The sequence below is a fragment of the Platalea leucorodia genome (genome assembly GCF_965183815.1).
Source record: "Platalea leucorodia genome assembly, chromosome: Z".
Taxonomy (NCBI): domain Eukaryota; kingdom Metazoa; phylum Chordata; class Aves; order Pelecaniformes; family Threskiornithidae; genus Platalea; species Platalea leucorodia.
Genome location: NC_138858.1, coordinates 46,795,796 through 46,822,956, shown reverse-complemented (window position 1 = coordinate 46,822,956; position 27,161 = coordinate 46,795,796). Strand labels below are relative to the sequence as shown.

General features: G+C 39.7%; 1 protein-coding gene across 1 annotated transcript; it reads left to right on the top strand.

Moving 5' to 3' along the window:
• Window positions 1–1,063: 1,063 nt before the first annotated feature.
• Window positions 1,064–23,203, top strand: HSD17B3 (hydroxysteroid 17-beta dehydrogenase 3; the record flags this gene model as incomplete). The annotated part of the gene is made up of 11 exons (XM_082337215.1): window positions 1,064–1,217; window positions 3,306–3,352; window positions 8,126–8,201; window positions 14,635–14,742; window positions 15,472–15,539; window positions 16,711–16,746; window positions 18,851–18,885; window positions 19,930–20,011; window positions 21,662–21,727; window positions 22,042–22,191; window positions 22,881–23,203. The coding sequence occupies 11 exons, from the start codon at window positions 1,064–1,066 to the stop codon at window positions 22,989–22,991; spliced, it is 933 nt and encodes a 310-aa protein (XP_082193341.1). The 3' UTR covers window positions 22,992–23,203.
• Window positions 23,204–27,161: the final 3,958 nt, after the last annotated feature.

Below are 27,161 nucleotides of genomic sequence, written 5' to 3'. Positions count from 1 at the left end.
TCGATGTACTGGAGCATGTCCAAAGAAGGGCAATGAAGCTAGAGGGTCTAGAGCAGAAATCTTATGAGGAGCAGCTGAGGGAGCTGGGGTTGTTTAGTCTGGAGAAGAGGAGGCTGAGGGGAGACCTTATTGCTCTCTACAACTCCCTGAAAGGAGGCTGTAGTGAGGTGGGGGTCGGTGTCTTCTACCAAGTAACAAGTGATAAGACAAGAGGAAATGCCCCAGGTTGTGCCAGGGGAGATTTAGGTTAGCTATTAGGAAAAATTTCTTCACGGAGAGAGTGGTTAGGCATTGGAACAGGCTGCCCAGGGAAGTGGTGCAATCGCAGTCCCTGGAAGTGTTCAAAAAGCATGTGGATGTAGTGCTTAGGGACATGGTTTAGAGGTGGACCAGGCAGTTAGGTTAACAGGTTGGGCTCGATGATCTCAGAGGTCCTTTCCAACCTTAACGATTCTACGATTCTGTAGTAACCTCCTTTCAGAAAGCTCTTTGAAAAGTTATGTAATATTGCTTTCTCTGTATAGAAATAATTAGGTGACTTCAGTAACCTTTCAGTATTTTGTCTTTGAATTTGTAGATTAATCTCTTTTTTCTGGCCTCCGCACAAGTTTGGTGTGAACTTGCCCTGGAAGTGTCTGGGCTAGGGTTTAACTCTTCAGCACTGTAAGAAGTAGTGCTGATGTGTGTTATCCCCAAGGTTTGGAGTATTCTTATCCAGGGTTTTTTTTTAGACTCATCTTTAGTTTCTATGAATCCTAAACAATGACAATGAAAATATTTTTTTTTCTTTTTGTTCTTGGGTAGTTTCCAGAGAAGGAGTGAAACCTCTTCTCTAAAGCAGGCACCAGAAATCATTGTTTAGTTTGGATTTTTTCAGTAGTTTACAAATCTGGGTGTAATGTAGAGATGTTACTCTAATCTAAACCCTGGACATTCCTTGGAAAAAGAAAATCACGTGATTTGATTAGACTTCCCTGCCAGTGCTCAGAGAACAGCAGCGTGTTGGAAAGAGGCATTTCCCGGGGAGAGAGTGACTGATTCATACTCAGTGTCTTCGCTCGCCATGGAAGCGTTCCAGCATCAGCTACTCACTCTTATTGGGGGTCTGATCTGTTTCTATACTCTGGTAAAATGCATCAGGTTTATGAAATATATTTTCCCACATATCTGGAGTGCTTTGCCTCAGACTTTCTTTCGATCGCTGGGAGACTGGGCAGGTAAAGGAAACTTCCTCACCTTCTTCTTTTTGTAACTGAGTGATGGATTGTTACATTACTAATCGGGAGAGGTTTTCCTTGCATTTCCTTACCCTGTCCCTTCAGAACAAAACACAGTTTCCACTAGGTGTGGTTTGCTTAATTTCTTTTTGTTTTCTCCTAGTAACTTTGGTTTTATGAGCCTGAAGGTTTTGCGTACTTGGGGAGAATAGAAACATAGTCAAGCTGGTAACAGCTCGTGCACCTGGTGTATAGATGTGAATTCTCTCCCCGTTCCTACTTCTGATGTTTTCTCTACTGCAAATGCTTTAGTTTTAATAGCATTGCCTATATCCTCAGTTTCCTGGTACGTGAAGCAACTAGTTTATGTCTAGCATATGGTCTCCACTCTTCAAAGCAACTTTTCTTTGTTCCTGGTGACTTTGCTCCAGTCTGTTTTTCTGAATTGGTGACCTATCCTTAATGGTATCATTAACGAGCCAAATCTACTCTGTCCTAAAAACTTCAAAGGCTGCAACTTGGCAGTACTTTTTAAAAGATATTATGCATTCTCATAAAATAACAGAAATGTTTAATAAACACCTTCTTCTTCCTACTGATAATTGATGTTTTTCTTAAGCTCATTAGATTATCAGTATTAAGCAAGAATGAACAAGTACTACAATATCTGAGTTCCTGGGCTACAGATGTCACTGGTGGTGGCATCTTGTTAAGAAGTGACCCAAACGGTACTGTTTTGCTTCATTCCTTTCCCCTGCATTAGAAACTTGACGTGTCTGGTTTGAGTACTTAATAAGCACATCTCACTGTGGGTTAGTAAGAAATGAAATCCACTCCTTTGCAGAAGACCTGCCTGAATACCAGCTGCTTCTGAAGCAATACATAGGTCTCATTTTGATTTAAGTGAGGCAAGGACTTCGGTTTTGTGCATGAGGTGAGGAGCAGTGCATGGAACTTTCCGTGTAAAATCCTTGTTACCACTGAAGGCTGAGACTTTTTTCCAGCAGTGGACCTTTTATCCTCTGTCCTTTTATAAACATAAAGTCTTCTGGGCCCAGTAAAATTCATAAGGCTTTGATGATTTGTGGTATCACATGGCACATGAGATCCTGAGAATCATAAAAATTAAAGTTCGGAGGTGGAAGCTTGTTTTCCAACAGACTTGCTTTTCATCTGCAGGTCTGCTAGAGAGCTAAAGATCCACTGCTGCTTCACTGAGGGGCCTCTTTTCTCTGTGAAATGAGAGAGTAATTGCTGTTCTATTGGCAACGAACCTCACCATTCAAAGATCACCTTGCTTCCTCAGTGTCTCTTGCAATTTAGAAGTCACATTTTTAAGATACTGACTCATTTTCAATTTTGCTCTGAAAAATTACCAGGTTTACCTTGGAATTGCTTTAGTGTTTTCCTACTTTGTTTATTTATTCTTTATTTGTAAGGTAATAAGGATTTTCTTCCTATAGTTCCTCCTCAGTATTTGTTTGCATAACATTTATAAGTTCGGGGGGCTTTACAAATGCTGAAGCTTGTTTACTTTCCCAGTAACACTAAATCTAAAGGTAAAATGAATAGGACAGCTCTGAAGGAAGAACGTTTTATAGATGGTGGTAAGTGTGCTGTGATGTTTCCTTACATACAGATTTCTTGTGTGAGAAAGTGTTATATCAGCTTTGGCCACCAGTTAGTCCTTATCGCCTACCATTCTGCCACCAACATATAAGTGAGAGACTTGCAAAGCAGAACTTGTAAAACTGTGTATATGGAAGAAAATTCTACCAGCCGTTAGGCAATTGACTTGTTGCTAAGCATCTTCTCATTGAAAATGAGAATAATAACTACCTACTGCATCAGATAGGTTACTTTAGGGAGGGATTTGCTTTGAAGACAAAATGTACTGAATGAAGTAACAAACAGATGAAAAAGTCACAAGGAAATAAATTTTTTAAAAGATCAATTCTGTGCTTTAGTAGAAGCACTTGGGCTGCAATGTTCAGGAAACACAGATGATGAAGATTAAAGAATTCAAGAAAGAACAAGCTAAAGCAGAGCTATGAATGTAATCCTGATTCTTCTTTTTACTTTCTCCAGTGGTCACAGGAGCAGGAGATGGGCTTGGAAAAGCATATTCCTTTGAGGTAAGAAAGATTACCTACCCTTAAGTTTATTTTAACAAAGCAGCAATTGCTACCCCTCCATCAGTCTCTGCAAGTTAGCAAAATTATTCTAGAATTCAAAGCCACTGTGACAAACATGGTACTAATCCTTCTCCTCTTTGTGCGCAGAAGAACATTAATCAAGTTCTGAAGGAAAACTGGTACTGCATTTCAGAGGAAAGTCATTCATGCCTCAGTGGTCTCGTCAGACCAAGGAAATAAATTGGAAACACTGAGTAGTCCAAAAGATTTCATATTGTCTGTCCAGGGTAGGAAGTCACCTGCGTTGTCCATTTTTACCCCGTTTCAGAGCTAATCTGCTTTTTGACTTTCAGTGGGGTGGTCCAGCATTAACACACAAAAGGTAATTTTCCAGCCTTTACACTTGCAAACACATTTTAAAAGATATATCTCAAACAACAAATAAAGGAGAAATCTGTGTAAATTAATATAAACTGCAAGTTATGGAAATTATAAGGAAACCTAATGGTTTAATTAAGAATTGGTAGCTGTAGGAGCCTGCAGGAAGAGAGAGGAGCTCAGTGCTGACCTTGTAGCTGCTGCTGTGCAGTCACTACAGCAGTCCTTCTCTATTCACCCATGCTAATCAACACTGAAGGCAAGGTGGCCTTGTACTGTCTTGTACCAGCCTTGCTATTAGTGATAGAGACTGAACGGTAGATTTTCTCTTTGCTGTCTTAGTTTAAAACTGGCTCTCTTTCTAGAAGCTAAACTGCGATGAAATGAATTGTTGTCTTCAGAGCTGAGGTGACCAGGTGAAAATTAGCAGCCTGTAATATGCAAGAGTTTAGATGTGATGCCTTCTGCTCATAAATTATAAAATATATCTCACAGGAAAGGAAAATGAGTTTGCTTTTGAATTAATTTACAGGATTTTTAAGCCAGTCTTTTTAAGTGTATGCATTGTTTAAGCACCTACCTCATGATTTTCATTACTGGGAATGGCAATAGAATAACTACTTTTGAAAGTGCTTCAAATGTAGGAAGCACAAAGACAAATACCAGATATTATAGTTTAGCATTTGGCATACTTGTGATAAAGATCACAAGGTCTCCTGTGGGAAAGAAGGGAAAATGTTGTCTTCTGTCTACTCACTGAGTTGCTGTAGTGATGAGCAAATGGGAAGGGTCTGATGAATACTTAGGTCAGGGGGGAATGGGATGGGATCAAGACAGGGAGAGGAAACATCAGAAATGCTTAAACATTTATTTAACACCACGCCTCTGGGTGTAGTCATGTGCACATGCAGTTTGCTGAACTAACTGTGTGTGAGCACCTGGTGATATTTTATCCATGCGAACGCTGCAGGCACCTGTGAATGTCTAGATCAGACCATCTGTCATTGTTCTGCTTCCTTTGTCCTATATGGGTTATGCAAGAGTAAATCCCATTTAAAAGGCCAGTTATAGCATGCGAATGGCTGCTTTACACCATGAGAAAAAAATAAAACAACGACCGTGTTGGGTTTTTTTTAAACTTGGCTGGAATGGGCTAGATTTTGTGGAACATCTGTTCATTATTTTTGGCTTTTGTGGGATGACTGAGAGCCATCTTTATCCATGCTGAGACATACTTTCCTCCCCAGGTGGTGCCTTTGATTGAAGCTGTGCTCAGCTACTGCTCTGTGGGGCAGATCCCAAGCCCACACCACATGAGCTCATAGCTTGGCATGTTATCTTGCTGGCTGAGGTCGAAGAACACACTTGTGTGTGGCTTATGGATAAATAAATCTGACCCTGCTGTTTTAATGTCTGTGTACCTTTGGAGTTTCTGGCTCAGCACTACTGTCTTGCTGGTCTGATGTCAGGGTACAAAATTCTCTGATGTTCTTCTGGCATAGGTCCCTCTGGTGTTATGGGCTGATGTGAAGGCAAGCCTTGTTTGATGACCGCAGTGTCTGTTCTTCTAGAGTTTGAGTTCTGACACCAGGTGATGAATCTCTTTCTGACGTCTTGAGCTCAGGCGTGGGCTGATAATGAATCACAAATTAATGTAAGTGCTCCACACTTGTTGGTAGTATATGGTATAGGAGACTAAGGAGAGCAGTTCTTGCGTTTTGGAAGGCTAGTATGATGTGGCTTTCTTTGTTTAGTGTTTTATGTGGAAATCCCAGTAGGTGGTTCTTTGGGTAAAACCCAGCAGACTGAGGTCCAGGGAAAGATTACAATATTTGCTGGTTCAGTACCCCTGTTTCCAAGGTTTATGGGTAAATACAGGTCTCTGCAAAGTCTGTTAAGCTCAAGAGCTGACTGGGGCTGTGTGAAGTGTCCGGCAGCTGTGAGGTCTCAGAATACTCCTTTGTTGATGCCAGGACATAGATTTGTCAGAGAAAATTATCGTCCCTTTCATTTTCTGAGCTTGTGTTGAGAGGCAAGCGTGCACACAACTTGAGCTTATCCTCTTCTGCATGAAAGTCCAGGCTTCCGTGAAGTCTCTGTCTGTATTTCTAGCACATTAGGGTGATTTTGAACGACTGGCCTTCTTGAGCATAAAGACCCCGGCCTTTTAACTGACTGCTGTGATGTCAGAGTACTGGGATTTTGGATCTAGTTTGCTGTATATATTTCAAAAGCCAGGTTTCTGTTAGATTTGGTCCATTAGTTCTTGGGCTAATGGGGTTTAGACTCACTAGATTTGTAACAAGGAACAAAAATAAGTCCACTGTGAGTGTGCTGCTAGGCTGCCGCATCTCTACTCATCCGTTAGCATTTCAGGTGCTGGTGCAGTCTTGTTTGTTTTGGTTTTCTTATGTAATAACTACAGATGTGCTTTAGCATCTGTTACTGGCTTGGCACCTCAAACATACTGGGTTTATGGATGAGGCCATGCCATACTCTGAGACTTACAGTTTAGCCTCTGCCTACTTCTCATCTGATATCAGGGCACAAGCAGGATGTTGGTGGCTCACATGGTCACCATTTTTGTTATTGTTAATAGTTCATAACTCTCTTATAATTCAGGCCAGTGCTTGTGTCTAAATCAATATTTTATCAGACCATTTTGAGACAGGCAGTGCATTCATTTATTAATGTAACAGTTTCTCAAATCTTAAACTTTTGTTTCATTTCCTGAAATTGTATGTAGTATTACGAGCAATATAATAGAAGCTAAATATGATCTGAGTTTTCCTGCTCCAGTTGCATATGTACTCTAATTTCTCCACTTGGTCCTGGATTTATTCCTGGAAATACTGCTATTCTACTTGTGTTGCACAGGTGCAGAGCTAGCAGAAACCTTGCAGAATCCTTCTGCCCTGTTGTCCCAGTCCTGGCCTGCTGGACCAAAAAGGGTTGAAAGATTTGTATCATAGAGACCTTACAGGTCTGAACCCCAGGCAAGGAAAGAAAAGGGGTGAAGCACTGAGGCCATGTCAGCACAATCCTAGAGAAGAGAGAATAATCTCTTTGTAATAGGTAGAAATTTATGGTAGGCAGATACAGGTTGCATGAAGCATTATTAGGGACTTTAAATTATTATATCTAATGATCTGTGTAGAGTATAACCAACTTGTCAATGTAACTGTAGTAGTTACATGAATGGTTTGAATCCAACACCTGTGTCTTGCCTTTCGTGAAGCTTTATTGTTTAAAAATTCACCTCAGACTGAGCTGCAAAAATGTGCTAGAAAATGCAGAGTGACTTTATACTAATTTAATGTTGTTTTAAACTTTTTAACAGCGAATTTGTGACATTCCAGAGTGCAGATTCTGCTTGGTCTTTCTTCATTATTAGCCCTATTTCTAAATGCTAAATTGTCATAATTCCTTATGTCTGGAGTCGGTAATAATGATCTTACATTTTAGCAGTCTGAGGGGTCCAGGAGCATTTTAGTCCATTGCCACTGGGAGTCAGGATTTCCTAACACAAACAGCTTCACATTACACTGCTGGGAGCCAGTGATTATTTTTAACTGTGAGGGGAAATACCGTCCTCTAACGTCAAAGCCTTTTTATTTCAGGAAAATGCTTTGTGCTAAAGACATCTACACTAAAAGTTACCTTTATTTGAAATGCAGTAGTGTTAAAACTGATTTAACCTTTGCTGTGGATGGCCAGGAAATTATTTTCTAAGCACAGTCTTTTTGTTTGCTTGAGTGTCCTACAAAATCTGTTTCTGAAAAGGATGCATGTTTTCGTGTGGGTGAGGAAGCAAAAAAGAGTAGTCAGGTGCGTAGACCTACACTTCTGGTCAGTCTGGTATACAGCAGCAAGGGAGAGTCCTCTCACCCAATGGTTAACAATTTTATAAGATTGCCACAAACATGTGCTTTTAGCTGAAATACAATGCAGTCTTAGCAATAGGAATAATTTTTTCCTTAGGTTTTAGGAGACATAGCTGAGATGATATTGAGAAGCTCAATGAAGCAGAACTTTGTTTTTATTCTGTACATGACATGGCTGATAATTGGGTTTGGGTCTGAAGGCACAAAAATTAAAATAATCCCCATCTGAACACTCCCAAATGGCAGAAATGAGCAAGTGACCATGGAAAAAGAGACCATTATTGTAAGAGTCCAAGATTATACAGTGAAGGAGACGTTTTGGAAGACTGTTAGAAGCCTGAGTATTGTTTGGCCTGGTTTTAATATCTGTTGTTTTCCCATTAGGTAGGTGGCAGGTGAATGAAAGCAATTAAAAAAAATCCATAATTGTTTTTATTGCAAAACTGGAAAAATTGTAAAGATTCTTGCCACCTTACTGTTTTCTAATAACATTTATATTCCTCTCTTGTAGCTGGCAAAACGTGGATTAAATATAGTTATGATAAGCAGAACTCTTGAAAAACTGCAGAAAGTAGCTTCTGAAGTTGGTAAGTGTTTGTCTCAAACTTATCTTCCCATTTAGCAGGCTGGCTTTACAGGCATCTGGAGGTCTATTTCCTCCATACAGTATCTCGTACAGTAGGGCCCCAGATATTGCTCCAATACTACAAATAATTTCTGGTATTACTGTGTTGCTTGAACCCTTCTGGTCATGGATCGCTTTAAAAATGCATGCTATAATTCAAACAGTGCAATAGGTTGGATAAAAAAGTGAATGTGAGTTCTTTACTGGCTTCAGCTGCCCTTAAAATCTGTAAATACAGGCAAAGGAGATATAATACTAGAGTTATTGGAGGAATCTATGAAACAGTTTATGCTTGGGATAGAAAGGTTACCTTTAGGCTAGTTCTTAGAACATAGCAGAGGAGTAAAAATGAAATCAATGTGCCTTTTTTTAAGGTTTTCAAGTTATATTTGGCTTTTGATGAAACAGTTAAATAGTGTGTCTTTAGAATTAATTAATTCTTTTCTTCAAAGGAAATTAGCCATTTACTGTGGGGAATGGCTTGTTTAAATATGTTAAGCTTAACAGTTAGAATTTCTTTAGGAGTCAAATGAGCTTCTATCCTCCATTAACTTTAGAGATTGCTGTAATCAAGGTTATTCTTCCCACTGCCTCTTTTTCTATTCATGGCTTCTGTCCACCAGATTCCTTGACTCAGATGTTCCTGTGTTAAGCATGTGTCCCTCCAAGACTACACCTCTGTCAGAAAGACTTGCCTTTAAGCAGGCTTGGCAGCTGGGTCCAACAGAGTATCAGGTCCAGGATCCTTATTTGCAGAGAGAGCAGTGCATCTCTCAGGGATGTGACAGACTTGAAGTGGGTGAAAAAGCCTGTAACTTCAACGTGCAGCTACCAAAATCAAGGCTTGGACTCTGAAATTTTCTGTCCAATTTCCCTCCCTTTTTTTTCCCAGGGTAGACTTGTTTTCCCTTGGGAAGCAAGGGGTATCAGAGAAGGAAAGCATCAACTCCCTGAATAGTCTCTATAAGCAGCCATATCTGTGAGACCAATGTGACTATGGCCTACACTTTGTCCCTCTTAAGTAAACAGCCATAAAATTAACTTCTGTGGGAATTAGGCCAGCTCTGATGTCACTGTTGCATTTCTTTGCAGCTAAATGTTAAAGAATTAAAATAATAGAAACCTGGGGGTGGGGGGGGGAAATAAAGCTAAGGAGTTTTTATAGTTTCTTTGCATTGTAAATTATAATTGAAGGAAAGAATGAAAACAATAAGATTCCTGAGACTAACATAGCTAAGTAAAGAAAAAAAGTGATGGAGCCCAGAAAGATAACATACTATAAACTCATTTGCACTGTGATTTATTATAAGGCCATCCATGGGCCCCCTTCCTAATTGAGGCTGTACTGTCCTGAGTTGTGTAGCAACACATAAAGAAGGACTTGCCCTATCTGAAAGGTAGCTGCTGAGATAGCCTACAAACACTCCTATGCCTTGTGCAAAAGTGACTCATGACTTTTCACATGTAAGGAAGCTTCCCTGACTGCAGCAGCACTATCGTATAACCCAAGGTGTGGGGAGGTGGATGGTGTGAGCCCAGGAGCTCAGGCTACACCGGTCAAGTTTCCGTGCCGTGTTTAGCTGGGTTGTGGGCACAAAGGGGTTTCCCAAAGCTTGCTGAAATTGGTGGCAAATCCCAGCGAGATCTTTCCATTGTTTTCAGTGGGTTTTGGCTGAAGCCCAGAGTGACTCATGTGTTACTTATTGTGTCAGGTTGGAAATGAGTATATAACAAGTAGATGACACAAAAGGAAGGAGAGGAAGATATAGCAATGAAAAGCACAGAGTATCTGATCTGGAGGCCACTAAAATCAGCAGGGAGCTCTGGATGTGGGCTTATGTTAAAGCTTTGGAAATGTTCCACTGATTCCAATTTGCAGACTCAGGCTTTACTTGTAATTAAGCTATGCAGTCATTGGGAAGGAAGAAAAGTTAAACTTACTGTGATTTTATGTGAGTAATTAAACAACAGAAATTAAAGAAGAAGCAGAAACTTAACCAGAGTGGCTTTACTCTTTTCTAGATTTTCTAATTCTCACTGACTTTTCTTTCTAAACTGCTTAAACAAGCAGTGTCTCCCTCCAAGTGGTTGTCATTACCCTGAACTAACATGCAAGGAGATTAAGGCACAGAGAGATAAAGACAATGAGTTTGTTCTAGGCTGTGTAAATTTGTTGTAGGACTGGACACATTACTTGTATTTCCTTTTTCTTAACAGCTACGCCATGTATCTTCTTCCAATCAGCTGGACACCATAATTAAAAGACTTGCCTCTCTTTTCAACCTGACAATATTATTTGCCTAATCATACAAAACATTCAGGTTGGATACTGAATAATGTAAATGAAAGGAGTCTAAAGTGTGGATAATTCCACAGACCTCAGTGTTTGACTTTCGAACAGTCCTGTGGGCCACAGGTGTGCCTGGGAACAGCTCTCAGAGCTGTAGCAGGCAGAAATCCACCATAAGAAAAACATTTCTCTAAAGAAGCACTGGAATTGAAAGCCAGATTTCCATCCACTTGGACAGGAAAGCTCTTTTAGAATGAGATAAAAGATATCAAAGTAAGTCTTGTGGAGGGCACACAGAGAGGACCATTATACCGGGTATACTGCTTATTTAACACATTTAATGTTGTGGTTGTGAAACATTGATTGAACCATAAACCCAAGAGATTTGAAATGATGGAATGCTACTAACTGCAGTCCTTTTTTATTTCTTCTACCTACACTTCCTAAGCAAGCTGTACAGACGGACCTAGGTCCTGATTGAAAAGTTATACTTGAGGATCTGTTTATATGACCAGGGTCTGTACTGTTTAGTTGTTAATGCCAAACAAACAAAAGCCACTTCTGTAAGACATACAAATTTTTCACTTGGGTTTTAGTTGTTTTGGTTTTGGGGTTTTTTTTTGAGAAGAAACAAGCCTGTATTTAAGGAAAGATAAGGTGTGTGATCATCCCAAAGCAGTAGAAAATACAGCTACACCAGTTTAGACTAGCTGAGCATGCAGTTCGTGAATTCGAGTGGTGAAATCATGCCTCCTCGTATAGAATAAAGCAGTGAACATAAAAATGACCCCACAGAATTGTCAAGAACCAAATGTGTCTTGCTCCCACTAAGACTTGTGAAGGTGCTAATTCATTTAGCTGTCCCCCCTGCTGCACGTTCAGTTTCCAGTCTGGTCTACTGTGTCCTCCGCCCCTTCTCCTTCCAGAGCTAGCTGCGAGACCTAAGCAGGTAACAAAATGAGATCACTGACTAGCATAAAACAACTCACTTGGCACACCCTTCCTTCATCCTCAAAGGCTATTAAACATGCCTGTTGTGTCTCGCTGATCACCTGAGGTAAAGCATTATTGCTCAGGGCTGGTTTCCCAATATGAGCTACTGCGTAACAGAGCACTTCAGGGCCTTGACCAATGTTCTGAGTGCTCTGGTAACTAGTAGCAATTTCCATGGGTTTTTTTGTTCACTGAGTTTGTGTTCTCTAGTATCTTCTACCATCTTTTGCAGTTCTGCTTTTACACTGATTCTTTTTGCTTCTTCTCTGTTTTCCTGTTATTTCTGAAACTGAGTTCTCTTGTATTTCTGACGAGACACATTTCTCCAAAAGACTTCTGAAATGTAGCCAGAACTTGTGCTTTATTATCTAACAGAAATTTTTGTATTTCTCCCCAGTCTTAAATATTTATTAAACCTCTTTCTGTTGTTAAAATAAATTCTCATTTTGCTCTCCTCTCTGCAAATTTCCACTGAATAGGAATGCCATCTTAGCCTGAGTTCTTCTCTCTTGGTATTCAGATTTTGCTATAGTGCTTCAAAAGGGTCTCCTCTTTCTACAAAGATCAGTTCTTGTGTTGCTCACACATTCGTTTTGCTACCTCAGGTGTTCAGAAGATCTTCATAACTTTCTAAACAGAAAAGGAGAGTTTCTGGCAGGCTGCATGTCCTAACCAACTTCATGCTTCGTCCTGATTTATTCTCCTCCTGGTAAATTTCAAAAGGCAGCACATTACCCTATCTGACAAGTGGGATTCCCAGGTGATCTGCGGTCAGAAGGAGTTAGATGTATCCTTCTTAATGATACATTTTATAGCACACCAGATGAAACAACTCAGTTCAAGTTTTTAATTTTCCTTAAATTAGTTTTCTCATTTTTAAAAAAGACAGTAACCTGTCCTGATGTTTGAAAACCTAGGCTTTTTGCTTCTGGCATACTTAGGACCTTTAAAAAGAGTTGGAATGTCTTGTGTCTTCAAAGACTGTCATAAATCTTTGTCACAGAGAGGGAGAGACATAAGAAACATTGGAAATTATTTTTTGGCTCTCTCCTTTGCAAAATTGTTATCATTTTCTGAAGAGCAATCCCTCGATAATTCATTTTTCAGCATGATAGTTTTATTGTTTTTTAATATATTGTTTTATTCTTAAATGAGACAGAGGAAAGCCATCTGGAGTACTTGTTTGTTGGCTGACAGCGCTGGTTGCAGCAGTACAGTTCTGTACAGACAAGGGGATGCAGAGAAAGTCCACATGGTTTGTTTGATCCTCATTTTTATGTTGCTCCAGTTTTGGCTGCCCTTCTCATTGCCCGCAAGAAAGATGGCCACAACATCACTACACTTTTTAAGACCATCACATTTTGTTTATAGAGCTCTTCAATCAGAAGGTCACTGTAGGTGTCTGCTCCAGCTGTTGCTCTGTTCTTTCCCTTTGCTGCATTTACACTCACAATGTCCTTTTCTTTATAGCTGTACCATTCCCCCAGCCGGGGACCACTAGGGGGTCATTTGCCACTAGAGTTGCTTTTATAGGTTGAAGGTTCAAAGGATGTTTCGTCCCTTTCATACACACAACTGCCGCTTGGAAAGAGGGCAAGAAAAAGGGCACTCCTTCCTCCTTTCTTCTGTCATGGAGACAGATGTCCTCTAAAATTGCACACAAGACACAGCCCACATTTCAGATCTGGAGTCAGAGCGTCTGCTGTTTCCTCAGACCACTTGTGTTACTTGCGTAGCATAAAGCAGTCGAGACTTGCAGTGTAGCGAGGGGCAAGGAGGGAACAACCAGGGAACAACACCTTCTCACCCTCCAATGCAGGCCCTGCTTTGTTGCAAACTGGACTGCTGGACCCAAAGCCAGCTTTCTGACAGTCTTGCTCTCCTGTGGGAGCTGGTGCAAGGCCATTTCCTAAATTCTGAATGTACACAAGGGATGAGGCGAGATTTCTGGGTAGAAATTAGTGAGCCTAATTCCTATTAAAGGCAATGGTCCCTGTTGCCTGTATGATAAAATCGGGCTCCAAACAAGCAGAGTCAGTTTCCCAAACAGGACCGAAAGCAGACTTTCTGCCATCCACGTGCACCTGAATTCCTGCCACTTGCAGTGAGTCTGCAATCCAGTCGTCTACTGACATTTCCATGCTTCACTTGTCACTTTTTCAGCAAACTTCATCTGGATTTCAGGTTGCCCATAAAACTTGAAAGCAGGTTTAGTAGCAAGAATTTACAATGTGAACATCTAGTTAGAAAAGACCTTACTGGGCCCCTTTAAAGGAGAACCTTGCCTTTAAAATGAGTAAATAAGAGCCTCTACCTCTTTTCCTCATGAAACTTCATTGAAAATATGAACAGCAATAAATCAACTGCTGAGAAAAAGGGTAGTGTACAGCTGGGCTCCACTCCTGCATAGTAATGACACTGGAAAAATCATACACATTTCCCTTTCCCTTCTGTGTAAATTGACCTTGTAAAATTTAAGTTATACCCTCCCTTAAATGCTCTTTAGTCCTGCAAAATCCTGGGGAAAGTTCAGTCTACCGGAGTGCAAATATCAAAATAGGAGAGGAAAATAATGCAGAAAATACTGCATCACATCCAGCCCTGTTTTTCCCTCTAAATCTAAAGATAAGCTCTGCTTGTTAAAATGTTCATCTTATACACGAAAAGACTTTAAAACAATTCTGCATAACTGTGCTTATGTAGAGGATCTGGCACCAACATTCCCTTGTCTATCGTATGTTGACAGTGTTCATTTATAAATATTATGATAACCAGGGGAAGAAGTCCTGTGTTGTTTATTTCTGGGGTATTTTTCTTACTGAAGGACCAAATGGTGTTTAGATTTTGTGAAGGAACTTCCATTGATTTCAGGGCATAAATTCATCCTAAATTTGCCAGGACGTTTCCTTGAAAACAACTGGGTACAGTGAGAGTGTTTTGCTTGTGTTTTGACCTTTCTTAAAGCAAGAAAGTTGAAACAATTGCTTACTGTACAGCAGACATTACTAAACGAGACATCTGATTGTTTCTCTCATTACTTAATTACAGCTCTCCCTCCCTCTGGGTAGATGCAAAGGGGTTTTCTATTTTTTTTTTTTTTTCTTAATTGCAGAGCAGGCCACAGGTCAAAAGGTGAAGGTTATACAAGCTGATTTCACCAACAATTCAGTATACGAGAACATTGAAAAAAGTCTGCAAGGTTTGGACATTGGTGTTCTGGGTGAGTCACTAAGGTCTGTTAATTGAAGTGTATTTTATGGCTGCAGTGTATTAAACCGAGAATTGTATAAGTGATGTGTCATAACAACTTGTTAGGCAACACTTAAAACCAAGCATACAGCTGCCTAATGCATTTGAGCATTAGTTATCATGAAGAAGTTTTAAAAGTGAATTAAGATTCTCAAAAGGCTTCCTGTTTCGCTGTACAGTGGCCTCTTTACTGTGAAACCTCTTCTGCCGCTTTATAAACAGCATCCAGCTTGTGGGGTGACTTCTTCCCTGTTTGGCCTCAAGGAATTAATTTTCACTAACGGTTCTTTTAGAGCTGTGTGCAATTCTTATATTCAATCTGAAATGAGCCTGTGGCTAACACTGTTCGGTGCGATCCACACAGCAACAATGAAAACGTGTTTTTTGGGGAAGTTTTGGGGTTTTCTTTTTTGTAAAGAAAATAATCCTTTTAATAGTGAAACAAATGAAACAACAACAACAAAACACAAACAAACAAACAAAACCCCAAACTGTAGCAACAGACTGTTTTTCTGTTCCCTAAAGTCAGTACTGATCAGTATCGATGACTTCAGTGAGAACAAGACTCGATGCTAAACAGCGTTTCTCTTCACATGGAGCTCAAAAGCTTCTGAGTCCCAAGGAGAAGCCATTGGTTTAACTAGCTGAACTATGCACTTTGTCTAGATTTGGTTCTTATCATTGTGTTTCCTTTGATTAGTTAACAATGTTGGAATGCTTCATAATCCTCTTCCGTGCCGTTTCCTTAATGGACCAGACATAGATGAGGTAGGATTACTCTGTGGGTTTCTACTTCCAATATAACAATGAGGAACTGTAATTCCACTTAACAAGGGACAGATTCTGCCCCTGCTACATTCAGCACATATTTAACTGTTCAGCTAGGTGGGAAAAGAACTGGGCATGAAGGAGCATATTTTGATTTGTTTTTAATGCTCAGAAGATCTTGCAAGAGAAAAAGAATGGTAGATTTCAGCTAAATTGCAGCAAGCACTCAGCAATAGAGGGGAGAGCGCAGCTGGCCTGGTTGTAGCATGGATCAGCAGCCCTTCTGGCTCACTGCTTACGTGTAATGTAATGGGGTCCAGCCTGGTCACAGCCGCAGCTGAAGTGTTGGGTTCTTTTTAGTATTGTTAAAAATTACTTTCTTCAGAACATCAACACTTAAGTATGCAAAAAAATGAAAAAATAAACCTCATTTAAACACGATATACTTTGGGGGGGAATGAATTTATGCTTGTAGAATAGTTTGACAGGATTAAGGATGTGATCAAGTTTTTCATTGCCTTATTGTTATTTACGTCTATAGTATTAGCCATGGAAAAAAGGAGTTCCTAAACATATTTCTTGCTAGCACCTGTCTCAGGATCCGTACAGTCTGTATATCATTGTCTGCTCCAAATCAGAGATCCCCAAGCAGGCTGCTTCCCTCCAAGCTGCAGACATATGATGGCACCTCTGCTGCTGCTACGACTTGTGTTTGCATGCTGGTCTTGGGAGGATCTCTCTACATGTCAGTGCTTTTGCTGCGCAGACAGTCTACCTCTGTCAGTCAGAGCCACCCGGTCTCTGTAAACCTCTGTAATTTGTTGTCTGTTTGCATCCAGCTTGGTTTGCTGGTGCCATCACTGCCTGGACACCAGCCTTCCGGGTTTCACCACGTGAAAAGATGTGGCTGGTAAAAACGGAAGGCTCAGAGCCAAAGGGGTGCAAAGCAGATTTGAACGCCATGTTTAAAATAGAATGAATGAGGGCTCACCTCGCTCTGAGTATCCCACATCATAGGCACAGTCAGTGACAATCGGAGGCAAGCAAAGCAGCAACAAAAGCAGCTGCCTTACTAGAAAACTTTTCAGCTGGAATTCTAGCTTTGTTACCTAGATAAGCTACAAACTCTCTGAAGTTAACTATGAACTTACTGTTTTCTTGCTTCCTGCAGAACCTCATCAACTGCAACGTTATTTCTGTTACAAAGGTATGTGACACGCTCACATCTATGTTACATCTGTAATTATCTTATTGGAAGAAAATTAGTTCCACGCAAGAGTGACCAACTAGCTTTTCTGTGTATTTTCATTTAATTTATCTACAGATAGTAATTTTCAGCAGGAATGTCAGCATTATTTCGAGGACCACATCTATTTCTACTGCCTATGAAATATTTTGATCAGAGCTGACTGGAAATGCTTTCACACAGTTGCTTGGTTGAGACACATCCTTACACTGCAGCTGAAACATTTTGCAAAAACATGTTGATTTTGGTAAACAGGGAGATTTGTTTCAGAATCAAAATCTTCAGGACAGGAAGACCTGCAGTTTGACTTTTTGCACTGTATATGCATTTTTGACACAATTCTGTTCTGTAAAAATATTTTTGTATCAGTGCAGGACAGAAACTTAAGGAGTTGACTCCCAGTTCCGTATTGTTACCTCTTGGTGTTAATTTTGGTTGGCTACTTCCCTTACAAGAACAGTTAGTATTTCATGCTTTCCACCTCTGATTAAGATTTGTGTTGCTCTGCTGTTTGCAAGCAGAATGTTAACATGAACAAGAGCAGAACAAGAGCTTTGTAGTTCATCTCAACCTTGGCTAATGTCTTTCTAAACATGACATAAAAATTATCAACAGATGTTCACCTTTCTTTGGCTACCAAAATTTACATCCCAAATTTGTACTGCTGCTTAATGACTTCAAATAATAAATCATGTAATATCAGTCAATTGAAACAAATTCTTCCATGAAGTTGTTTGGTGAACTTTCTGCTCCTAGGTTTTACTCTATTTATACGTCAAAAGAAGAGAAATATCTGCAATATAGGTGCCCCACAGAAAAAACAGGCAAACATTTTGCACCCTCTCAGTCTGGATACAAAAGGGTTCTCCCTTTATCATTTCTCACCTTACACATACCTCAGAATCAACCTCTTCTGCTTCTACCAGGGCCTGGGGATTCCTTTCTCCCACTGCTGCAACCACATTCTTTTCAGTCTTTCATGAACATTCACCTTCCTCCAAAACACAAAGAAGAAATCACACTCCTAACCAGCATTCCTCATGGTTAGGTCCAAATCATCTTTAAATCTATTTGAGCTTTTTTCCCCCCATCCCTGCCTTGATTCCTGCTAGGATCCTGCTCACCACTTCTTGCAGTGGGATGCCTGAGCTCCAGGTATTCCTGGCTCCCACGGATGCCAGTGGGATTTTCAGCACTGCAAAAGCAGGACCGTTTCCCGTGTTTCACCCGAGCTGATGTGACCCACCTGCATTGTCATCCTTTCTGAAAACAAAGCTTGTGAACCCCACTCTGCTCCTACTATCCTGTTGTGCACAATGACACTACTGAAAAAATAGGGAATTAACAAGGACTGAATTAAGCTGCATCATTCTTTTGCACTACTTTTCATTACTGCCCTTTACAAGTTAAGTCACACTCTTATCCTAAGAAGATTCATACACTATGTGTGTTTTTATAGAGTCAGTAGTATGAGTATGAAATCCCTAGGGACTAAGGCTTACTATCAATAATACTCTTCAAATACAACAAACAGAAGCAGATTTCTTACCTAAAAATGGATTTAATAGCACTTTAAAAATCACAAGCATGATTAAGTCTATTGTTAAAATGAATGATTAAATAATTAGCATAAAAAATTATCCTAAAGCTCTCTTCGGCAGCAGAAAAAAGTTTTCTTTTCTTGATTTTCTGCTATTTCTGATCCAGGTAGAGCCAGAAGTGAAAATGCAAAAACGCTATGAAGTTGACTTTCTTACAGTTATGATTCAGTATTGAACAATGATGAAATGCAGATACTGTTGGAAAGCTTTGGATAAGCATAAGACTTTCACTACTTAGAAGACTAACCTTTGGAATTTTTTGACAATTCAGATGATTTGCAGACCATTAGCATTTCTAAAATGTTTTCCAAAACTTTGAATGTGCCACGTGTTAGCTCTTTGAACTGTATACATATGGCTGGGGCTTGAGCAAGTGGAAATCTCATGAATAAAACAAGATCAGTTGAAAAATGCAATCAGAAAGAGGGAGAATAGATATAATTTTTAACGTATTTGTCTTACAGATGACAAAAATAATTTTGAAACAAATGGAGCCAAGGTAAAAATAAGTTTTTCTAAAACTTTCAATAGGTTTTAGCTGCTCCTTCCACTTTATTCAGTGGTAGCTATGCTTTTTCATGATTAACTTCTGTACTTTACAGTATGTCAATCAGTAAGATTTTCTTCTGTTGCTGCTAGTGCTGTGTGAATGAATGATAAGAACTGCCAGAAATTGTCAGTCAACTGTAGAATAAGACAGAAAATACAAAATATAGGTCTGTGTCCAGTAAAAAAATGCAGGTGTGTTGCAGAAATAAAATGGCATGTGATGGTTCTAATTAGGCAAGAAATGTCATTTGGCTATATTGTCATATTCTTATGAGAGTGGTAGCTGTACTTGGAATAATAGTTTTCCAGCTCTGGAAATACCTGTACTACATCAGAGAGATTAATTCAGCTATGCAATTAAGGATCCCTTTTCTCCTTTTAATACAATGTGTATTTTAGACATGGGGGTCCTTAAACCAGAACTTAAGGTCTTCAGATAGAGTTTCTGGAAAACACTGTTTACTGCATTTTAGAGGACAGTGCATGCTTTTTGCTTTGGCAACAAAATAAGCTCTTACTGTTTAATTGTCTTGGTTTGTTTTTTTCCTGGTTGTTGCTGAATGAATTGTTTTTAGTGATTTGTACAGGAAGTTGTGAATAGGGAAGCTAAAACAACAGATGCATGGAGCAGGAAAAAGAATGTGCTGGCTAATGAGCAAAGGGGACCTACCAATTACTTAGGAGCATAAAATCTTTCCTCTGATGGCAGTTTTTGCTCTGTTAGATGTATAATAGCATGTACAATGTTCCCATGGTTCTGATTGCACTAGGCATTTAAATTTCACTTATGACTTATTATTCACTTATTCCTAGCTGGTTTAGACTTAATTGCACCTAACTAAACCATAAAAATTGGGCCTTTTGAAAGTGTAGTCTACAGTATAATAGGAGAGCTATGCCTTCTGGGGGAAAAAAGTTGTTTTCAACTTGTACAGGCTTTTACTATAATGCTGTCAAATGTAAACTGAATGTAACTGTTTAAATTAAATTTCAGACAAAAAGGTCTTATTCTGAATCTGTCCTCTGGTCTGGGTACTTTCCCTTGTCCATTATACACAATGTACTCGGCTTCTAAGGTAAGTCATTCACACTGCTTTATAAAGAAACCCCCATCAAGTGTTTACCAAAGCATTTGTATCAGCAATATAGGGCCAGGTTTTCAGGACATCAATCAGTGTTGCTCCACTGAAATAATGAAGCGATGTAAATGAACACTAGCTGAGAACCAAGAATCAGTAAAGCTATGTAAATGAAATCAACTGAAAGTATATCTGATCATCGGAACATTTTTGCCTTTGATTAAATAGTGTTATACCAGTGCTCGCAATCTCTCCTTGTTCCGGGAAGTGGTTATTTTTACCAGACTGGCTTAGCTAGTTTACTCAAAACTGTAGATGCGTAAAAGTGTTAGATTTTTCTTATGGAACCAAGAATAAAATTCCGGTTAGGTGGGTGGTAAGTTGCCTGACTTCATAGATTTCACTTTGAAATTTTGCTCTGAATTAAAACCCCAGAGCTCATAAAAATGACGAGTGAATTATTTTTATTGAAACTCCAAAAGCAACTTGCTTAGCTCAGGTTTGCTCCAGATTAAAAATTCTAACAATATTTGCTCAAACATAGCTAAAGTTCAGCTTGGTAAGAAAAAGCTAGTTATTCTTGGTAAGAAATTCTAGTTTTTAATTTCCTTTTTCTCTTTTTAACATAAGTTCCTCATTACTCAAAACTTGAGCTACATTCAAACCAGACAATTTCAGTTCCTTAAAAAAGTTTAGTTAACATTTTTTCAAAGTTATATGGTACATTGGTTGTATTATTTTGACTTTTTTTGTTCTTGGGTATCTTTTACCTTTGTTTCTTTTTAAATGGGCTTGTTTTGCAATGCCTTGAAAGGAAAATTTTACTTGTCAGCATATTGATGTTCCATGCAGTATCACAACACTTCTGGTGTTTACATTGTAAGAACTCTCAAATGATGGCTTTGAAATACTGTCATTTTTTCTCCTTAGTAGGACTTTTATATTTCTAATTACAGAGGAGTGATCCAATGTTGTCAAGTTTCTGAATATTTCTCAAAGATCTAACAACTCCTAAAATCAGTCTTAAAAGAAACTCAACTTTTACACAAAGAAGTTAGTATATGTATACTCTTCATGGTGTGCACAAAAACTTAGAAAGATAAACCCTAAAGGTTGAAGCTACAAAACCCCCAAATTCCCAAATACGTGACTTTGAAAATCATATTTGTAGGCTATGCTGATAGGTATACACCGAAGGCATGAGTTGTATTTCATTCCCCTTCTTATTGCAAGAGAAAAAATATTTTAAGCCTTGAACTGGGAGGGTAGGTGTCAGCCAGAGATGAGATCCGCATGAAACAATAGCTAGAATAAGTGGGACTCAGGCATTTATATATTTGCATTTTCATAAATGTGACAAAGCTTTCAGTCCACTCCGCAGTAGTATTTGTTTCATGTCTGGCTTGAGCCAATACCAGGCTCAGTCTTTTCTGGTGCAGATAAACAGCCAATCTTGCCATTGCTCATGTGCACCAGCAGAAAATGTGTCTTGAAAAGTTCATTTCTATGTTTTTCACCACTGCACTGTGCCTTAGGTTGTATGATGCTTGGCCATTTTTGTTAAGGACCTGTTTGCACATATTTGTGAGCATATGTGAAAGTACTTAGTTACCTATTCTAATGTTATTTTATTTTATTTTATTCTAGGCTTTTATAAGCACTTTCTCCAAAGCACTACAAGCAGAGTATAAGGCAAAGGGAATTATCATACAGGTGATGCTATGTCTTGCCATATTTCCCTTCATTTTACCAAATTCTTCAAGAATATCTGAGATGCCTAAATCTGTATAGTGTAGCCGTCCTTGGTGAAGTGCTGGGTGACCCTGCCAAAGCTTTCACTCCTCCCTGTATGCAGCTATGGGCTTTTTTCCTTATTCCACTATAGTACCATTACTTATTCCAAATAGTGCTTTAATCCACTGCAAATATCTGTTATAATTTGTCAGATGCTGTAGGATTCTGCAGAGTAAATGGCCTTATCTAAATGTTAGATGACATTATACTGTTATTATGATTTCTTATTTTAGGTAGTGGCTCCTTACAGTGTTTCTACTCCAATGACAATGTACCAAAAACCTGGTCTTATTACAAAGACGGCAGAAGAGTTTGTTAGTGAATCACTGGATTATGTCACCTTTGGAGATGAGATTTTTGGATGTTTAGCCCATGAAATGCTGGTAATTGAATTTGATAGTGTATAAGTGGGTCCCAAAGACTGAACCAAGGCTCTCTGGGCTCAGCAGGCTCTTTTGACTGATTTCAGAAACCTTAAGGTTGGACATCAACTGAGAAACAGTGAACAAGTTATTAAGGCTAATACGGCACCAGTAAACTATGAAGGGAAGAATACACAAGTAAAGCACAGTGGTATCAGCACAGTGTGGCTTTCTCCACTTTTATGTCTTGAGCTGAGCTCAGTTTGATACCTGGTTAGTCTTTATCCTTTCTCCAGCCGCCTGTTTTCATGACCCTATTAGGAATATTTCTGAGACCACTACTCCTTTACAGAAATTGGCCAGCAGATTGAAAAGTTATTAGTGGGGAAGGGAAAGGACATAAAGTCAGACTGTGCTATCACATAAACGTAATTTCCTTAGGACACCAAGCTAACAAAATAGAATAAATATTTAGACATGGCAGCTGTTAAAGATGAGCATTTAATGAAAGTACAGGGACGAGAACAGATTTGCTGAAAACTGAGAAGAATGAACATTTCCCTCTAAGAGAAACATACGTACTGAAAGTATAAAGTAAAAGCTTTTGCATTTACTGTTTTCTACAACCTTTCTGAACACTCAGTTAATTTCTTTCAAGAGGTTCCTATAACTCTATGCCTTTGTATTGTTTTTGCTTGATTATTCTGAAGGCATGTGTCCTGCAGTTCATCCCTTTATGGGTATTCCACAGCGACAGACTTCAAGAAGCAGTCCTGCATGCATTTACCAGTTATCTGAAGAAGAGGTGGAGGAACCCCTAACAGAGTCCTTTTTTTCCGAAGATGTACAATGGGAAGCCTCAGCAGGATGAATTTTACTCTGTGTGTGTGTGAATGTGAAAGGAATCAAATCAGTTTGAGCCATAGCCCCATCCAAATCTCCTATCAAGTGATAAGTGTTTTGATCCAATGAGTCTATTAAGGAAATTCATTCCTGTCCCTTTCCAAAGACCATAAAATTTGCCAGAGCTGTTCCAGTGACTTCTGTGGGCCTTAGATAGGTTCTAAGACATTTATGTTACTATTTTAACATAAGCTTGGAGGCCACAAATATTTACACTTATTTGATGTTCATGAATAAAACAGTAATTTGCTTTAGTTCCAAACTTGTTCACAGTCTATTTTGATGCTTTCAGTGAGTATTTTGTGTCTTTTGTTTCTTCTGAAAAGTCAAGGCAATTTGCAAGAAGAAAAAAAGAAAGCTTTCAGGATGCAAAGTACACACTGGACCTTTGGAAGTCTGCAACCGTAAAAAATGTATTTCTGTCCAGAGCCTGTGAATGACTTCATCCTCTGCAATATCTGATACAGGCTGGAGGAAGGAGGAGCCTGGGCAAAAGATAAGCAGTAATTCTGAATTCCTGGATTAATCCAGAAGGCAAACCTTTTGACCGTAGATACCTGTGAAGATCTTACTAGGTGCTATTGAAAGGCATTTCAAGGACAATGCAATCATCAGGCACAGTCAACATAGGTTCATAAAGAGAAGGTCCTGTTTAACTAATCTGATACCTGTCTACGATAAGGTGACCCACCTAGTCGATGAAGGGAAAGCGGTGGATGTAGTTTTCCTGTATTTTAGTAAGGCTTTTCACAGTGGCCCTCACAGCCTCCTTCTGGACAAGTTGTCCAACTGTGAGATGAGCAGGTACATGGTGCGCTGGGTGAAGAACTGGCTGAACAGCAGGGCTCCAGGGGTTGTAGTGAATGGGGCTACAGCTGGTGACGAGCCACTAGTCGTTTTCCTCAGAGCTTAATTCTCGGGCCAGTTCTGTTCAACATGTTTATGAATGATCTCGATGCAGGAGTTGAATGCACCATTAGCAAGTTTGTTGACAACACCGAACTGGGAGGTGCAGGTGCTGTTAACTCTCTTGAGGGACAAGAGGCCTTGCAGAGGGATCTAGATTGGAGCACTGGGCAATCATCAATGGCATGAAATTTAACAAGAACAAATGCCAGATTCTGCACCTGGGATGGAGTAATGCTGGGCACAAGTATAAATTGGGAGAGGAGTTGCTGGAGAGCAGCCCTGCAGAAAGGGATCTGGGGGTGCTGGTTGACAGCAGGCTCAACAAGAGTCAGCAGTGTGCCCTGGTAGCCTGCAAACCACGTTCCGGGGTGCATTAAATACAGTATAACTAGCCGGTTGAAAGTGGTGATTATCCCTCTGTATTTGATTGGTGTGGCCTCACCTGGAGTACTGTGTGCAGTTCTGGGCCCCACAATTTAAGAAGAATGTGAAGGTCCTTGAACGCATCCAGAGGGGGGCAACAAAGCTGGTGACAGGGCTGGAAGGCATGTCCTGTGAGGGGCGGCTGAGGGCTCTGGGCTTGTCTAGTTTGGAGAGAAGGAGGCTGAGGGGCGACCTCATTGCTCTCCACAGAGAGAGAGGAGGGGACGTGGAGAGGGAGCTGCTGGTCTCTTCTCCCTGGGATCAAGCAACAGGATGCGTGGGAATGGCTCAGAGCTGCACCAGGGGAGGTTTAGACTGGACATTAGGAAGCATTTCTTTATGGAAAGGGTGGTCAAACACTGGAACAGGCTTTCTAGAGAGGTGGTAGATGCCCTATGCCTGTCAGTGCCTTAAAAAAAAGGCATTTGGACAACACCCTTAATACCGTGCTTTAACTTTTGGTCAGCCCTGAAGCAGTCAGGCAGTTGGACTAGGTGATCGTTGTAGGTCACTTCCAACTGACCTGGTCTAGTCTAGTCTATTCTCTTTATTCAGATGTACTTCTGTTTGTTAAAAATCAGGAATTGAAATGCATTTTCTCATTTTGCAGGTTTATTTTACTTCTGCATTCCAGAAAGTTTTTTTGTAAAGCTGCATTAAGATAGCAAAGACCTTATTAATAAAAGTAAGTATATATTGCTGGGTTTTGGCCAAATGTGAGGAAGAGTCTCTGTAATCTTTGCCACACAGGATGGAGAGGAATCACAAAAGGTATTCTACTGGCGCCAGAAATTCCTGTCTGCTGCATTCAAGCTAGTGACATATATAGGCAGCACCACAGAGACTTATAATACAGCACCATAGGGTCCCACCTTTCGGCAGTTGCCTCCTATACTGTAACTCTTGAAAAGAACAACTAAGGATTGTGCTGAGATGTCTGAACTGAAATAATGAAAATTGTGATACGTAAAATGATATGTATCTTTCCCACAGTAAAATCAGATTTTATCCAAGTCTGCAAACCGTCATAAAAAATCACCTTATTCACATGAGTTCCTAGGTCCTTCCACTGAATTCAGTGAAGCTGCTGATACACTTACATTCTTTCATGTCAGAATTGGGAATGGAAAAGTCGGTCACTTAGAGATCAGTATTGCTAAACCCTAGCATTAAAAAAAGGCTTGGCTCAAACCTAAAATGGTGACATTTTACTATACTGTAAGTATTTTATATTTTTGGTTTGGATTTTTTTTTTTTTTGAACCTTTGAAATTCACATTTTCAATGCTTTTTTGTGCCACCCCCCAAAAAACCCCCAAAACCCACAACTCACAAACATTTATTTTATATGTATTTAAAGGGATAAGCTCCAATTCATACATAACAGCCTGATTCTAGAATTCGGCGCTTTCAGGAAAACACAAACACAGATCTTGACAAAATTATGTAAGTGTCAACATCATCGTTTCTCTCTTGAGATGGGATTTTAAATGAGTCTTTTGACTGTGCTGAAAATTAAACCCTGTCTTTGAATAAAAAGAATATCTGAGCTATACTCCTGAAGGACAGTAGAAAAAGTGTTGAGAGGTGGGAGCGGTGCAATGTCGCAGCAGCCGTGTGCGCTTGGGAGGTCGTCCCTGTGTGGGATTCCCCTGAGACAAAATAGCTGCAAGTACATCTGCAGGGATACAGCTTAATAAATAGCACTTCCGGCCCCCAGAAGAAATTTTGCCTACTAGTTTCAACAGTCTGTAAGCAGAAGTTTTAACTTCCACTCTGTGCATGTGGAAGTGTATGTTTCAAGATAGGTTTGCTGGTTTTTAAGGAAGGAGTGATGGACACTTTTTTTTTTTTGGTGCTCTTCATCATCGTTAGAAATAAAAGCAGTGGATAAATTTTTTTTAAAAGCAGTTCTGTGGTGCAGGACCAAAAGTATCACTGACTTTTAGAGTATGAAATCAGTTCATTATTTTCAAAATGTTTTCTAATTAATTTCTCTTAGGTTTTGTCTCATCATCAAACGATCACATTCTGTTCTTTGGAACAGGAAGGCATTTCTTTCTATGGCCATAGAAAGTTTTTAAAAACTCCTCTTGTACTATACGTCTGTCACATTTCATAGCCTTTTTAATTAAATGGCTTCCATATTTCTCTATGGCCTCTTGTATTTCATGCCTTAATATAAAATAATGCTTCAAATAAAACTACTACTGAATATTGCCACCCAATATAGAAAATATCTGGAAGTGAAAATGAGACATCTGTGCTGGACATTTCAGCATTGTTGGTTTGAGAAGCAAGGAATAGGAATGGTTTGTTCATCACTTCAGAAAGACTGTGTTTTCAAGTGATTAAACTATATTCTTCTAAGTGTGATATTTGTGCAGCTGCACAGCAAATAAGTATGGAATATAATATGTGATAAATGTTATATACTGGGCCAAAAGCTGAAGTCCCTGGGGGAAATGCACATTCAATAGGAGGCCTGAGTGTGGAATCCAGAGTTTGTGTTTGCCATTGGTATAAGTGCTCATTTCTCCATGGATGCATATTTTCAAGCAGTACGTTCTCAGATGCAGCATGAAATGCAGTACACGTTTCCTTGCCTTGCTTCTCCACTACAAACACATGCCAAGGCCTTGCCCACAGGCAGCTCTTTGCATGTTTGGTTTGCACACATGAGTAATCCCATCAGGGTGAAGCAACTCCTACAGAGCAGTGACTGCTCCTGCTCTGCTCAAGGCAGTGGGGCTCACT